Below are 14,590 nucleotides of genomic sequence, written 5' to 3'. Positions count from 1 at the left end.
AATCGGCGAGATAGGCTGGAGCTAAACCGTGTAGTATTTTATACGTAAGTAGTAAAACCTTAAAGTCGCATCTTAAGTGCACAGGAAGCCAGTGCAGGTGAGCCAGTATAGGCGTAATATGATCAAACTTTCTTGTTTTTGTCAAAAGCCTTGCAGCCGCATTTTGTACCAACTGTAATCTTTTAATGCTAGACATAGGGAGACCCGGAAATAATACGTTACAGTAATCGAGACGAGACGTAACGAACGCGTGAATAATGATCTCAGCGTCGCTAGTGGACAAGATGGAACGAATTTTAGCGATATTACGGAGATGAAAGAAGGCCGTTTTAGTAACACTCTTAATGTGTGACTCAAACGAGAGAGTTGGGTCGAAGATAATACCCAGATTCTTTACCGAGTCGCCTTGTGTAATTGTTTGGTTGTCAAATGTTAAGGTGGTATTATTAAATAGATGTTGGTGTCTAGCAGGACCGATAATCAGCATTTCCGTTTTCTTAGCGTTGAGTTGCAAAAAGTTAGCGGACATCCATTGTTTAATTTCATTAAGACACGCCTCCAGCTGACTACAATCCGGCGTGTTGGTCAGCTTTAGGGGCATGTAGAGTTGAGTGTCATCAGCATAACAGTGAAAGCTAACACCGTACTTGCGTATGATGTCACCCAGCGGCAGCATGTAAATACTAAAAAGTGCAGGGCCAAGAACCGAACCCTGGGGAACTCCGCACGTTACCTTGACATAGTCCGAGGTCACATTGTTATGGGAGACGCACTGCATCCTGTCAGTAAGATAAGAGTTAAACCAAGACAAGGCTAAGTCTGACATACCAATACGTGTTTTGATACGCTCTAATAAAATATTATGATCGACGATGAATGAAAACATAAAGTCAAATGCAACAAAGGTATCGAAATATGGCACCGTTTGATTTTTCGTGAAGCAGTACCAGGTAGTACATACGGGTATTGATTCACAGTGCCTCTAAAAGTACCAAATTTAATTTCGGATGCGTCTCTTACGTGAGCAAAATAAGGAGCGCTATTCATTTTGCTTTTGTCTTTATGTGAACGCAGACTATATGCTGATCATCAGGAGGCCCACGATACAGTGGAGAAAATGAAAATATAAATATTTTGCACTGTTCTGCAGGAGCTGTTTTGCGTCTTTATTTAGTACTGGCATTTGGGCAGAAATAATTGTGAGAAAGGAGGCAATCACGCTATAGTTCTGCCCTACGTATGCTTGTCAACATTAATGGACCATTATAAATAAACATTGTTTCAATGTCAAAATAATAACATCTCTCCTATGTAAAAGAAAAACCTTATTTCTGTATGAATTTTCTTGCGTCTAGAGCAATCAAGCACAGTTAATGCCAGAATGTCCGATTAGCTCACCTAAAAAATTAAGTTCCATTGTAGAAAAATTAATGTAGGACCGCTTCTCAAATGCCCATAAATAGAGATGTCCGATACAATCGGCCTGCCGATATTATCGGCCGATAAATGCTTTAAAATGTAATATCGGAAATTATCGGTATAGTTTTTTTTATTATCGGTATCCGTTTATTTATTTTTTATTAAATTAACATAAAAAACACAAGATACACTTACAATAAGTACACCAACCCAAAAAACCTCCCTCCCCCATTTACACTCATTCACACAAAAGGGTTGTTTCTTTCTGTTATTAATATTCTGGTTCCTACATTATATATCAATATTTATCAATACAGTCTGCAAGGGATACAGTCCGTAAGCACACATGATTGTGCGTGCTGCTGGTCCACTAATAGTACTATTACTAACCTTTAACAGTTAATTTTACTCATTTTCATTAATTACTAGTTTCTATGTAACTGTTTTTATATTGTTTTACTTTCTTTTTAATTCAAGAAAATGTTAATTTATTTATCTTATTTTATTTTATAATTTTTTTTAAAAAGGACCTTATCTTCACCATATCTGGTTGTCCAAATTAGGCATAATAATGTGTTAATTCCACGACTGTATATATAGCGGTATCGGTTGATATCGGTATCGGTAATTAAGAGTTGGACAATATCGGAATATCGGATATCGTCAAAAAGCCATTATCGGACATCCCTACCCATAAATGGTGGTACATGTCTGCTGCATGTTTCAAAATATAGCAAAACGCCACAGTCAGGGGCATGATAACATGGATGTGTAGTAAATGAGCATCTCCATGGTGACAGCCATGACGTGCATGCAACATGCCCACTAATAGTATCTATCCATCCATTTTCTACCGCTTGTCCCTCTTGGGGTCGCTGGGATGGCTGGAGCCTATCCCAGCTGCATTCAGACAGAAAGCGTGGTACACCCTGGACAAGTTTCCACCTCATTGCAATCGTAATTTTATATGTTGCACTCAATAGTTTTAGTGCGTGGTATTTGGATCTTATTAGATAAGGCCCTAAATGTGCGGGCAACAACTCTGTTATTATATTCTTGCAGTCAGCATGCCCACGCGCTTGCTTTTATGCTGTGCAAAATAATGCATATCTGCGCTATAATCATGCTGTATAATCAGCATCTTGATTTGCCACATCTGCCATCTCAGCAAAGCAGAAGTGCTCACTAACGCAGATTTAAACAGACTTGTGAACAATATTAAAGATAATTGTCTCATAGATCTTTAAGATGGAAGCAAAAAGTGTTGCGCTCAATTAGAATCAAGACATGACTTTTTTTTGCCTTGATGGCATTTAGCACACACAATTTAAACACACCTGGTATGTTTTAATCAAAATGTACAAGAGCACCATAGCCTATGTGTCCAATTAACGGTTGAGGATTTTTCAAAAGTAAGAAAATCAACTTTGACATGGCTCTCTGATCAGTAAGCATGCTATGTAGCGGCCCACTTGGATTAATGACACAAGATGCAGAGAGCTTCGACTGGTGCAACTTTAATTCTCTCCTCCTTTTCTCCTCACAATTTTGACACCGTGAAAACTATGAAGATGGACAGAAAATACAAAGGCCATCGTACCATATTTCCACAAACAATACATAAATCATGTTTACATTTTTAAACTTATAAACAAATCTTTTTAGTAAACTTAAATAATGAATGTGCACATGAATTAAGCTTAATTACAAGTTACAGCTCTTATTTAAATGAAAATAATGACATTTTCCCGTTTGTTTTAAATGAAATGAACCACTTGTTTCACAATAAATAAACCATTAGTCTCCTCCTACCTCCTTCCGCTTCCAAGGGCGCTAAGTTTGCTCAGCTAGTTAGCCTAGCTTCCACACACAGCTCGTAGTGACTCTCCTTAAATGTGACATATAAACAACACAAACAAGAGGCACAATAAAATAACCTCTCACAAATGTTCACACAGAATATGAGAAATATATCTTTGTCAGCATGTTTTACCAGTCCTGGAGTAACGTGAGTATGCTGTTGTCAGATGGAACGGCAGCAGGAAGTCAAGCACCAGCAATAAGGGAAGTAACAGAATAAGAGTGGGCTCTTCAAAATAAAGGCACAAAAAAAATGTAACATGACTGAACTGCATTTTTCTCATGAACAAAACGTTCTGCCATTTACACTCCCACCAAATCCTGATACAAGTAATGAACGAAATACACAAAGAACAAATGAATTGTACAGGATTTCTTGACTGTGATAAATGAGTAACTTCACGTTTAACTATTTATGTGAACCGTACTGTAATCGTACACAATAAACAATAGTCAGTCTGTTTGTTCGGATCAATTCTCAAGGAGAAGCACTCATTTTTGGATTGGTCTCTCAATAACTGAAGGTTTAGAGGGGAGATCTTGTTTTCTTTGAGACTTTCGCTCTCCGACTTGTACTTTGACTCGACGGACTAAGCCATCTCTGTCTTGAACAGTCTCCACCACTCGTCCTAGTTGCCAATGATTTCTCGGGAGGTTGTCGTCTTTAATGATGACAATGTCGTTGACTCTGAGGTTGCGCTGAGGTAAGTGCCATTTCTGTCTTGTGGATATGTTGAGCAAATATTCCTTTTTCCAGCGACCCCAGAATTGTTCGATGAGGTATTGAACTCTTCTCCATCTCTTTGTAGCGTACAAATCCTCCTTCACAAATTCTCCCGGGGGAGGAAGAGCAACTTTAGATTTCATCATTATGAGGTGATTCTGTGTTAAAGGTTCCAGCGCCTGTGGATCATTGATTCCATCTACTGTTAATGGGCGGCTGTTCACAATAGCCATAGCCTCATATAACAGTGTTCTAAGAGAGGCGTCATCAAGTCGACCCGGGCACTGTGCGAAGGTGGCATTCAGTACATTCCTAACGGTTCTGATTTGCCGTTCCCAGACACCGCCTGCGTGGCTGGCAGAGGGGGTGTTGAATACAAATTCGCACTGCCTTTCAGTCAGGAAGACTTCCAGTAGTTTGGTGTCACATTGTTTAAGTGCTTCCTTAAACTTATTTCTGGCGCCAATGAAGTTAGAACCTTGGTCGCAGTGTAGTTGTCTGACAGCTCCTTTCAGGCTGATAAAGCATCTCAAAGCGTTAATGAATGAGTCTGTCGACAAATCTTCAAGCATCTCGATATGGACAGCTCTAGAGTACAAACATGTGAAGATGAGTCCATATCTTTTGTATTCTTTGCGGGCTTTCTTTACAATAAACGGTCCAAAACAGTCCATGCCGCTGTACGTGAACGGTGCTGAGGCTTCAAGACATTCTTTAGGAAGTTCAGCTATCCGCTGACTCTCTGTCGGCCGTCGAAGTTTCCTGCAAAGCACACAGGTGCGTATCAACTTAGCAACCAGCTTGCTCCCACCAATGACCCAGAATCCATTGCTCCTAAGCTCCATTTGTGTCTGGCTTCGGCCTTGATGGCATATCTTGGCGTGGTAGTGGGACACAATCAGCTTAGATATGTGACTGTTGTTTGGTAAGATGACTGGATGCTTCACTTTGTGACAGAGAGATGATTGTTTTAATCTCCCACCAACACGGAGCAGTCCTTCAGACCAGATGGGATCCAAACTGAAGAGAGAGCTTGAGTTTGGAAGGCCTTCTTCACCTTGAAGCATCTTTATCTCTTGGGGGAAGGCTTGCTGCTGTACAATCTTAATCACTTTCTCAGCGGCCTTCACACGCTCCTCGACAGTTACATGTTCACAGTGCTGGTTTTGTTTACACCCCAGCCTCTTGATTCTTGCAACCACCTTTACAAGTTTTGTCCATGAGGAAAACTGACTCAGACGCCTAAGGATGTCGTCGCAGTTATTTGCTTTTGTTGCAAGCACCTGAATTGTCTTGACTTCGGGATCCCCCACAAGTAAGTCTGTTGGAGTGCTGGGTGTTAGATGTAATTCACTTTCCCAGGGAAACTTCGGTCCTCGCAGCCAGTTTGTTGAGTGAATATCTGAAGCATGGAGACCTCGAGATGCGTGATCGGCTGGGTTTTCTGAGGTGTCCACATAATACCATTGACTGGGATCACTATTATCTCTAATCAATTGAACACGGTTTGCAACATATATGTGGAACCTACGAGCATCATTGTTGATGTACCCAATCACGACTTGTGAATCAGTCCAGAAAATTTCTTGATAAATTTTCATGTCAATCTCACCCTTTAACATGACACTTACTTTTGCAGAAACCACAGCTGCTGTGAGTTCTAGTCTCGGGATACTTGTGACTTTTGAGGGAGCGACCCTTGCTTTCGCTGTCACAAGACTGCAATGGACTTCATCCTTGTCATTTTTGTACCTGAGGTAAGAACATGCACCATATCCCACGCAACTGGCGTCGGAAAAATGGTGTAACTCTACTCTGACAATGTCATGAAAGTCATGTGGGTGGTAACATCTTGGAATTGACACCTCTTTCAACTTCAGAAGACCATTTATCCATTCCTCCCACCGTGGCTTAATATCATCTGGGAGTGGGTCATCCCATCCGATGCCTCTGTGACAAAGGTTTTGAAGGATACGTTTTCCACTTAGGCTGAATGGCGCAATGAATCCAAGTGGATTGTATAGAGAGGCGACGACGGATAGACAACCACGACGGGTTGAAGGCTGATCCTTCAAGCTGATGTTAAAGCTGAAAGTGTCATTCTTTATCGACCATTGAATGCCGAGAGCATGTTCTGATGGGGTTGGATCAAAGCCTAGAGGCTCAATGTTTGTTGCTTTTTCAGAGGGGTCTAAGCAAGCAAGCGCTGCTTCTTCATTTGAGTTGAATTTGTGAAGGCGCAAGCCTCCTCTTTTGCACAACTCTTGCGACTCAGTGATCAGTTTCTTGGCCTCGTCAATTGATGGGACGCTAACTAACCCGTCATCAACATAAAAATGTTTCTCCACAAATATTGATGCTAGGGGATAGCTAGCCTTGTGTTGTCGTGCTAGATGCTTCAAACCAAAATTGGCACATCATGGAGACGAAGCGGCTCCGAAAAGATGAACAGTCAACCTGTACTCCTGTGGTTCCTTCTCCAAATCTCCACCTTTCCACCAGAGGAACTTCAGGTAATTCCTGGATTCAGGAGTGACAGAGAATTGATAAAACATTCTTTCAATTTCACAGATAATGGCCACGGCTTCTTTCCTGAATCGGCAAAGTACTCCTACCAGAGGATTGATTAGATCAGGCCCAGTTAGCAAAGTGTCGTTTAGAGAAACACCATGGAATTTGGCCGAACAGTCGAAAACGACTCTTAGCTTGTCCGGTTTTCTGGGGTGATAGATGCCATGATGCAGAAGGTACCACTCTGTCTCTCCCTCAGATGTTGCAGGGGCAGGCTCTGCATCACCCTTGTTAATTGTTTCTTCCATGAATGTTTTGTATTGATCATAGTATTGTTTGTTGGTCTTTAATTTTTTCTTGAGACACTGCAGGCGAACTGTGGCTAGCCTCTTGTTGTTTGGTAGGTTGGGCTGACTGTTGCCTTTGAAAGGGAGTGGCATCTCATAATGCCCGCTCTTCTTCTGTGTGATGTGGTCACTGAGGAACTGTACGAAATGCACATCATCTTGGGACACATATTTATCCTCATAAGTTCTCTCAATAAAGTCTGATTCCAGGGTCTTTAGAACATCTGTCGCTGATGGAACTGGCAGTTATTTTACAGTTAACCGATGCACAAAGCTTTGACTTCCTTGTCTGTCTAGGTGGGGGTTTGATGAGCCTATTATACTCCATCCTATTTCTGATCTCTGTGCGAACGGTTGATTTTTGTCACCTAAGATGACTTCAAGAGGAGCCAGTGCTGCTGGACAGTCATATCCTATTAGGAGCCCTACATCACAGTCTTGAAGGGGTGGTAACTTATCTGCCAAGTTTCTGAGATGAGGCCACAGTGATGCTGTTTCCTTCGTTGGAACGTAAGACTTGTCCACCGGGATAAAGTCACGGCTGTAGGCCTGGTGGAGTTGGATGCAGCTATCAGAGTAGAGTCCTCTAACCTGTAGATCATGAACACTCTTGCTTGATATGATTGTGTCGATGGCTGTCATAGTACTAAGTTTCAGCTTTACTGGTTGTACATCTACATTCAATTTATCAAGTACATCTTCTAAGACAAATGTTGAGTCACTTTGTGTGTCCAGTATAGCATATGTGAGTATTTCTCTGTGTGGTTCTTGTACTGTAGACACAAAAACTGGGACAATACCTGAGGTAGCAGATGCATGTTGTGTTGATGTGTGGGACATGACCTTGTGTGTTTCCTGGCTTGCATGTTCTTCTGTGGAAGTGGAGCTATTCGTCATTGCTTCCACAGGTCTTTGTTTCCTGTCTTCGTGTAAGCAGGTTGGGTGATGACGATTGCATGTGTACACGTGTGTCGTCTCCTACAATCTTTGGTCATATGACCCTTTCTCAAACATCCAAAACAGAGCCGATTTTCATGGATGAATGCCTTTTTATCCTCAACACTTTTGGCTGCGAAAGTTGGACACCGTATGATACCATGAGCTTCACTTTTACAGACTGAGCAGGGTGGCTTTGGTTTACTGTTGTTTGTTTCTTGTTTTTCCTGAGCGAAACTCTTTGGTTGTGTATTTGTGTTAAAAGCTTTGGCCTTCTTTGGAGTTCTATCATCTGCAGGTTTGAAATGTATCAACAGTGGAGAAGCAATAGGGTTACAGGCTATTCTTGCCTCTCTGCTCAGGAACTTTGTGAAGCATGCAAGATCCGGATAGCTGCCTGAATTGTCAAGCTCATCTACAACAATTCTACTCCACTTTCGAACAATCCATTCCGGCAGTTTTTTGAGCAACTTGTGGTTTTCCTCACAATCGTTAAGGATAGCTAGTCCTTTGACATGTGGGATTGCCTCATTGCAGCTTTGGAGGAAGTCAGCGAACTCTCGTAGTGCTAGTGGGTCATTTGCGCTGATCTTTGGCCATTTCATGAGCTTATCACGGAAAGCCTTTTGTATAATGAATGGGTTTCCATATCTGTCCTGTAAAACTTTCCATGCTCCGTTGTATGCGCTTTCTGAATCTCGATAAAAGAAACCTTCAACGGCTTTGCGCGCCTCTCCTGCAAGATACATTTTGAGATAAAACATCTTCTCATTTGGTAAGAGGGGTTTTCTGTCTATAAGAGTCATGAATGACATCTTCCAATCTGTAAACCTTAAAGGGTCACCACTAAACGTGGTGGGTTCAGGGACTGGCAAGTGATTCATACTTAATGAGCTAGCAATTGCTTGTGCTAAGCTGACAGACTCCTGGGTCATTGTCATGTCAGGAGCTACTTGGTGAGGATGGAATGAAGCAGCGTCTGGATTTAATTGAGGTTCAGTTTGCATTCTGTAAGAAGTAGTTTTGTTGTCAATTTCTTCATTGTGGTTCTCAAAACCTTCAAAACTGTCATATGCTCTTACACGAGCTGCTGCTATAGCGACCTCTTTTACTGCTTGTAACTGCTGCAGTTTTGCTCTCTCTTGTTCCAACTGTTGTTGCATTTCCACCTCTCTTTGTTTCATTTCTGACAAAATGTTTGCCTCTTTAAGTTTCCATTCACTTTCCAACTTGTGAAGATGTGCTTTCTGTGCTTGAATTTCTTCCATGGCCTTTGATTGCTCCAGCTTAGCAGCAAGCTCTGCTACTGCATCTACTCTACTGCTATGGGTACTGGCTGAGCTAGAATGTTTGCTTGATTCTTCTGATGAATCTGATGAACTTACAGTTTCAGTTTTAGTTTGACCAAAGACAGACCCATATTCATTTTTGTTTAACGTTTCTCTTATCTTTTCCTTTTCAAGTTGATCGTTATAATCTTTATTAATAGTCGCTAGACGGTTGCTTATGAGACTACAGATTTCCTTTCTTAGCGTAACACAAGCGTCCATTTTGTTGACGATCTCTGCCGTGGTGTTACTGTTACGTAGGATAGGTTCATATTGCTGTCTTACGGCGTCGTGCTTTGTTTCAATATCCTGCTGTAATTTATTGAGGTCTTCTAATAAACAGAGGGTTTTTAGCTTTGTCCTTGTTTCCCTTGCTGTTAGCTTCCAAGAATTATAGGCCTTGTTAAATGTTTTTTCACGTTTTTTGGTGTCCTCGTCATGCATTTCTTGGCCTTTCTCTGTTAATTTTCTTTCATGTGAGCTAAACCTGATTGGTGTGTATGTAGGATTGTCTGTTTCTTCTGTTGGGAGTGACATTATATTTGCTTGTGCAACTGCTTTAAGTCTTGCGTGGCTTTTGATTGTCCTATGCCTGAATTCACTTATAAGCTGTAGTTATCTTTTACCACAGAGTAATACTTACATCAAGCATTCGCATATTATGGACATTCAAAGGATTTTAACATAAAACAGTAACAACAAAGTATGTCATAAATGAGCGCTCTAACCATTAATAGCTAAAGTGCTTCACCCTTTAAACCTTTATTGCAACAGACATGTCACAAATTACCTTTTAAAGACATATACCAATTGTCTTAAAACATTCACCCATTTCAGAATTGCTACGTGTTGCTCACAAATTATTTTGACCTCAAAATATGATGTTAGTATTTAAGACACTTCAGATACGCTGTAAGCTTGTAACGTGTGTGTAAATAGTCTCCTTTGCTCCTTGGCACCCAATGTTGTACCTTTAGCGTGCTGTCCTTTTAATCTTGCCTGTGCAGGATGTGGGTGCAAATGGAGTCAGTTGGCTGGTAACAGGTTGGTAGCTGGATCTCGGATGAGATGGCGTCAGCTTCTCTGCAGGGATGGCCGGTCTGTTGCAGCCAGAAGTTGTCACTGGTTGCAGCCGGGGAGTTTTCACTGTAGCGGCCCACTTGGATTAATGACACAAGATGCAGAGAGCTTCGACTGGTGCAACTTTAATTCTCTCCTCCTTTTCTCCTCACAATTTTGACACCGTGAAAACTATGAAGACGGACAGAAAATACAAAGGCCATCGTACCATATTTCCACAAACAATACATAAATCATGTTTACATTTTTAAACTTATAAACAAATCTTTTTAGTAAACTTAAAGGCCTACTGAAATGATTTTTTTTAAATTTAAACGGGGATAGCAGATCTATTCTATGTGTCATACTTGATCATTTCGCGATATTGCCATATTTTTGCTGAAAGGATTTAGTATAGAACAACGACGATAAAGATTGCAACTTTTGGTATCTGATAAAAAAAAGGCTTACCCCTACCGGAAGTAGCGTGACGTAGTCAGTTGAACATATACGCAAAGTTCCCTATTGTTTACAATGATGGCCGCATGAAGTGAGAGAGATTCGGACCGAGAAAGCGACAATTTCCCCATTAATTTGAGCGAGGATGAAAGATTTGTGGATGAGTAAAGTGCAAGTGAAGGACTAGTGGGGAGGTGAAGCTATTCAGATAGGGAAGATGCTGTGAGAGCCGGGGGTGACCTGATATTCAGCTGGGAATGACTACAACAGTAAATAAACACAAGACATATATATACTCTATTAGCCACAACACAACCAGGCTTATATTTAATATGCCACAAATTAATCCTGCATAAAAACACCTGCGTGTTTGTTACGCTAGCTCCTAGCTCCTCTGCTAGCTCCTAGCTCCATAGAACACGCCAATACAATTCAAACACCTGATCAACACACACAATCACTCAGCCCAAAAGACCGTTCACCTAACCCAAGGTTCATAAAGCTTATATATTTTTAAAAAGTTACGTACGTGACGCGCACATACGGTCAAGCTCTCAAATGTTTAGCAGCCAAGGCTGCATACTCACGGTACCTGATATTCAGCTGGGAATGACTACAACAGTAAATAAACACAAGACATATATATACTCTATTAGCCACAACACAACCAGGCTTATATTTAATATGCCACAAATTAATCCTGCATAAAAACACCTGCGTGTTTGTTACGCTAGCTCCTAGCTCCTCTGCTAGCTCCTAGCTCCATAGAACACGCCAATACAATTCAAACACCTGATCAACACACACAATCACTCAGCCCAAAAGACCGTTCACCTAACCCAAGGTTCATAAAGCTTATATATTTTTAAAAAGTTACGTACATACGCAAAAAAAAGTTGCGCACATACGGTCAAGCGATCAAATGTTTAGAAGCCAAAGCTGCATACTCACAGTAGCACGTCTGCATCTTTGTCATCTAAATCAAAGTAATCCTGGTAAGAGTCTGTGTTGTCCCAGTTCTCTACAGGCGTCTGTGTATCCAAGTCAAAAGTCCTCCTGGTTAGAGTCTCTGTTATCCGAGTTCTTCCATCTTGACTGCATCTTTCGGGAATGTAAACAAAGAAGCGCCGGCTGTGTACTGTTGTGGCTGACTACGTTCGAAAAATACGTCCATTTCGCACCGACAACTTTCTTCTTTGCTTGCTCAGCTTCCTTCTCCATAATGCAATGAACATGATTGAAACAGATTCACGAACACAGATGTCCAGAATACTGTGGAATTATGAAATGAAAACAGAGTTTTTTCGTATTGGCTTCAATGTGGAAGGCATACCCGTGTTCGCCGGTCTACGTCACGCGCATACGTCATCCTCAGAGGCGTTTCGAACCGGAAGTTTAGCGGCAAATTTAAAATGTCACTTTATAAGTTAACCCGGCCGTATTGGCATGTGTTATAATGTTAAGATTTCATCATTGATATATAAACTATCAGACTGCGTGGTCGGTAGTAGTGGGTTTCAGTAGGCCTTTAAATAATGAATGTTCACATGAATTAAGCTTAATTACAAGTTACAGCTCTTATTTAAATAAAAATAATGACATTTTCCCGTTTGTTTTAAATGAAATGAACCACTTGTTTCACAATAAATAAACCATTAGTCTCCTCCTACCTCCTTCCGCTTCCAAGGGCGCTAAGTTTGCTCAGCTAGTTAGCCTAGCTTCCACACACAGCTCGTAGTGACTCTCCTTAAATGTGACATACAAACAACACAAACACGAGGCACAATAAAATAACCTGTCACAAATGTTCACACAGAATATGAGAAATTTATCTTTGTCAGCATGTTTTACCAGTCCTGGAGTAACGTGAGTATGCTGTTGTCAGACGGAACGGCAGCAGGAAGTCAAGCACCAGCAATAAAGGAAGTAACAGAATAAGAGTGGGCTCTTCAAAATAAAGGCACAAAAAAAACGTAACATGACAGAACTGCATTTTTCTCATGAACAAAACATTCTGCCATTTGCATGCTATCATCTCTCAGCCACACATAATATAACCAATATCGTGCATTCTGAGCAGGAAAGGAGGAGCGCAAAGACAGCTTTGCAGATTATTTTAAGATTCATAAAAAGACTTGCTGCAGGTGCTCACCATCCGGATGCTGTTTCATGGCAAATTATATGTTTGATTTAGAGTGTTTAGAATTGTGCAGTAAGCGTAAATGATAGAAGGGATAAAATGTTTTTTAGGCTATATGTTTATTTGACTCATATACATATACATACATAAGACCCCTTGGGCTTTTTGTGGCCCTAAACAAAAACAATTGTGTGGCTCCATTTAGGTATTTAATATTACTTATAAATCACTAACTTGCTTCTCTAGTGAACGGGCGGCATCACCGGTCTGTGAGTTTATCGACGTGAGGTTATCAATCCTGATTTTTACGACAATTTTGATTTGAACGATAACTGTCAGATGTTTTGCCACGGTTTATCATTAATAACGGGTAATCGTTACATCCCTAATGCGGACCATATCATCAAGTCTTGGTCCAGTGTTTTTCGTATTACTAAAAAGTGTGCGCTTAAGTCGACATACATGGTTAACCGCTTTTGTCAGAATAAAATGTGAGAGTCAAAGAGGTCATTTCTATGAAAAATTGTCTGTTTATGTTGACGTGTTGTAGCATTGTTAATTTCATCTGCGTGTTTAAATATGCTTATTTTTTTAAATAGTTTAATTAAGAAGACGTTAATATGTCTTGTATTCATGCTAGCATTTGAGCGCTCCAGTAAATATGCAGCATCACAAACTGTGAGTTTATGGAGGTGCGGTTATCCATCCCGATTTGTACGATGAATTTTGCTTGAAACTGTAATACCTGTCGGAAGTTTAACTACGGCTTATGATTAATATCAGGTAATCGTTAAATCCCTAATGTGGATCAAATGGCCAAGTCCTGGTCCAGTAGTACCACAATTTTGATTTGAACGATAATAACCGTCAGATGATTTACCACGGTTTATCATTGATAACAGGTAATCGTTACGTCGGTACTGTGGACCACATCATTAAGTCTTGGTCCACTGTGTTTATCGTATTGCTAAAAACTGTGAGCTTAAGTCGACATACATTGTTGACCGCTTTTGTCGAAATGTTAGAATCAAAGAGGTAATTTCTATGAAAGACTTTCTGTTAATGTTTAGTTTAGTTTAGTTTATTAAGGATCCCCATAAGTCTACAGCGCAGTGGAGACTATTCTTCCTGGGGTCCAAGCAAAAAACATCACATAATCACAAAATGATTAATACAATTTTGTACTACAAAAATTGGAACAACAAAAACAAATAAACAATAACTTGGAGTTTCCATAATAATGTTCATACCAAAAATAAAAAAGAGCAATATAAAATAGATATATTTATTTTTTCAAAAATAAAACAAAGAACCAATGGCCTACAATATACCCAACAATATTGTAAGTGACGAAAAAATGTTGACATGTTGTAGCATTGTCAACTTCATCTCAGTGTTTAAATTTTTTTATTTTTTTACGTTTTAATGAGGAACGACGTTAATGTGTCTGGTATTCATACTAGCATTTAAGCTAGTAAGCACGCCATCTTGCTTCTCCAGTAAATGAGCAGCGTCGACGTGCGGTTATCCCTCCTAATTTTTACGACAATTTTGATTTGAACGGTAATAACAGTCAGACGTTTTACCACGGTTTATGATTATTAACGATGATCGTTGCATCTCTATCACATCGAGTGTTTCTTCCAGGGGCCGGTCCTGCTCGGAGGACATGTTCAGGTAGGCAGTGAACTCACTCTTTTGGACAAATAACCTCATCCAATTATAGTTTATTATCGGGTGGACGAATAGACGTGAGTCATGTTTATGGAGCAGGAGATGTTCAACTCATCACTTAAGCCTGCTGTGT

The 14,590-nt window shown here is 40.4% G+C and overlaps 1 protein-coding gene and 1 long non-coding RNA gene across 2 annotated transcripts; both read right to left on the bottom strand.

Moving 5' to 3' along the window:
• Positions 1 to 430: 430 nt before the first annotated feature.
• On the bottom strand, positions 431 to 6,414 carry LOC133646409 (uncharacterized). The gene is made up of 2 exons (XM_062041729.1): positions 3,413 to 6,414; positions 431 to 3,307 (listed from the first exon to the last, which is right to left on the bottom strand). The coding sequence occupies exon 1, from the start codon at positions 5,623 to 5,625 to the stop codon at positions 3,772 to 3,774; it is 1,854 nt and encodes a 617-aa protein (XP_061897713.1). The 5' UTR covers positions 5,626 to 6,414; the 3' UTR covers positions 431 to 3,307; positions 3,413 to 3,771.
• A 3,512-nt stretch (positions 6,415 to 9,926) lies between these two features.
• On the bottom strand, positions 9,927 to 12,534 carry LOC133646411 (uncharacterized). Its single transcript, XR_009825281.1, has 3 exons — positions 12,495 to 12,534; positions 12,314 to 12,389; positions 9,927 to 10,376 (listed from the first exon to the last, which is right to left on the bottom strand). It is a non-coding gene; the product is annotated as an uncharacterized LOC133646411 (long non-coding RNA).
• Positions 12,535 to 14,590: the final 2,056 nt, after the last annotated feature.

The sequence above is a fragment of the Entelurus aequoreus genome, linkage group LG03 (genome assembly GCF_033978785.1).
Source record: "Entelurus aequoreus isolate RoL-2023_Sb linkage group LG03, RoL_Eaeq_v1.1, whole genome shotgun sequence".
Taxonomy (NCBI): domain Eukaryota; kingdom Metazoa; phylum Chordata; class Actinopteri; order Syngnathiformes; family Syngnathidae; genus Entelurus; species Entelurus aequoreus.
This window is presented reverse-complemented; position numbering and strand designations above follow the sequence as displayed.

Excerpts from the sequence above, each read along its gene's own strand:
- LOC133646409 (XM_062041729.1), bottom strand. The coding sequence starts at position 5,625 with ATGTTAAAGGGTGAGATTGACATGAAAATTTATCAAGAAATTTTCTGG.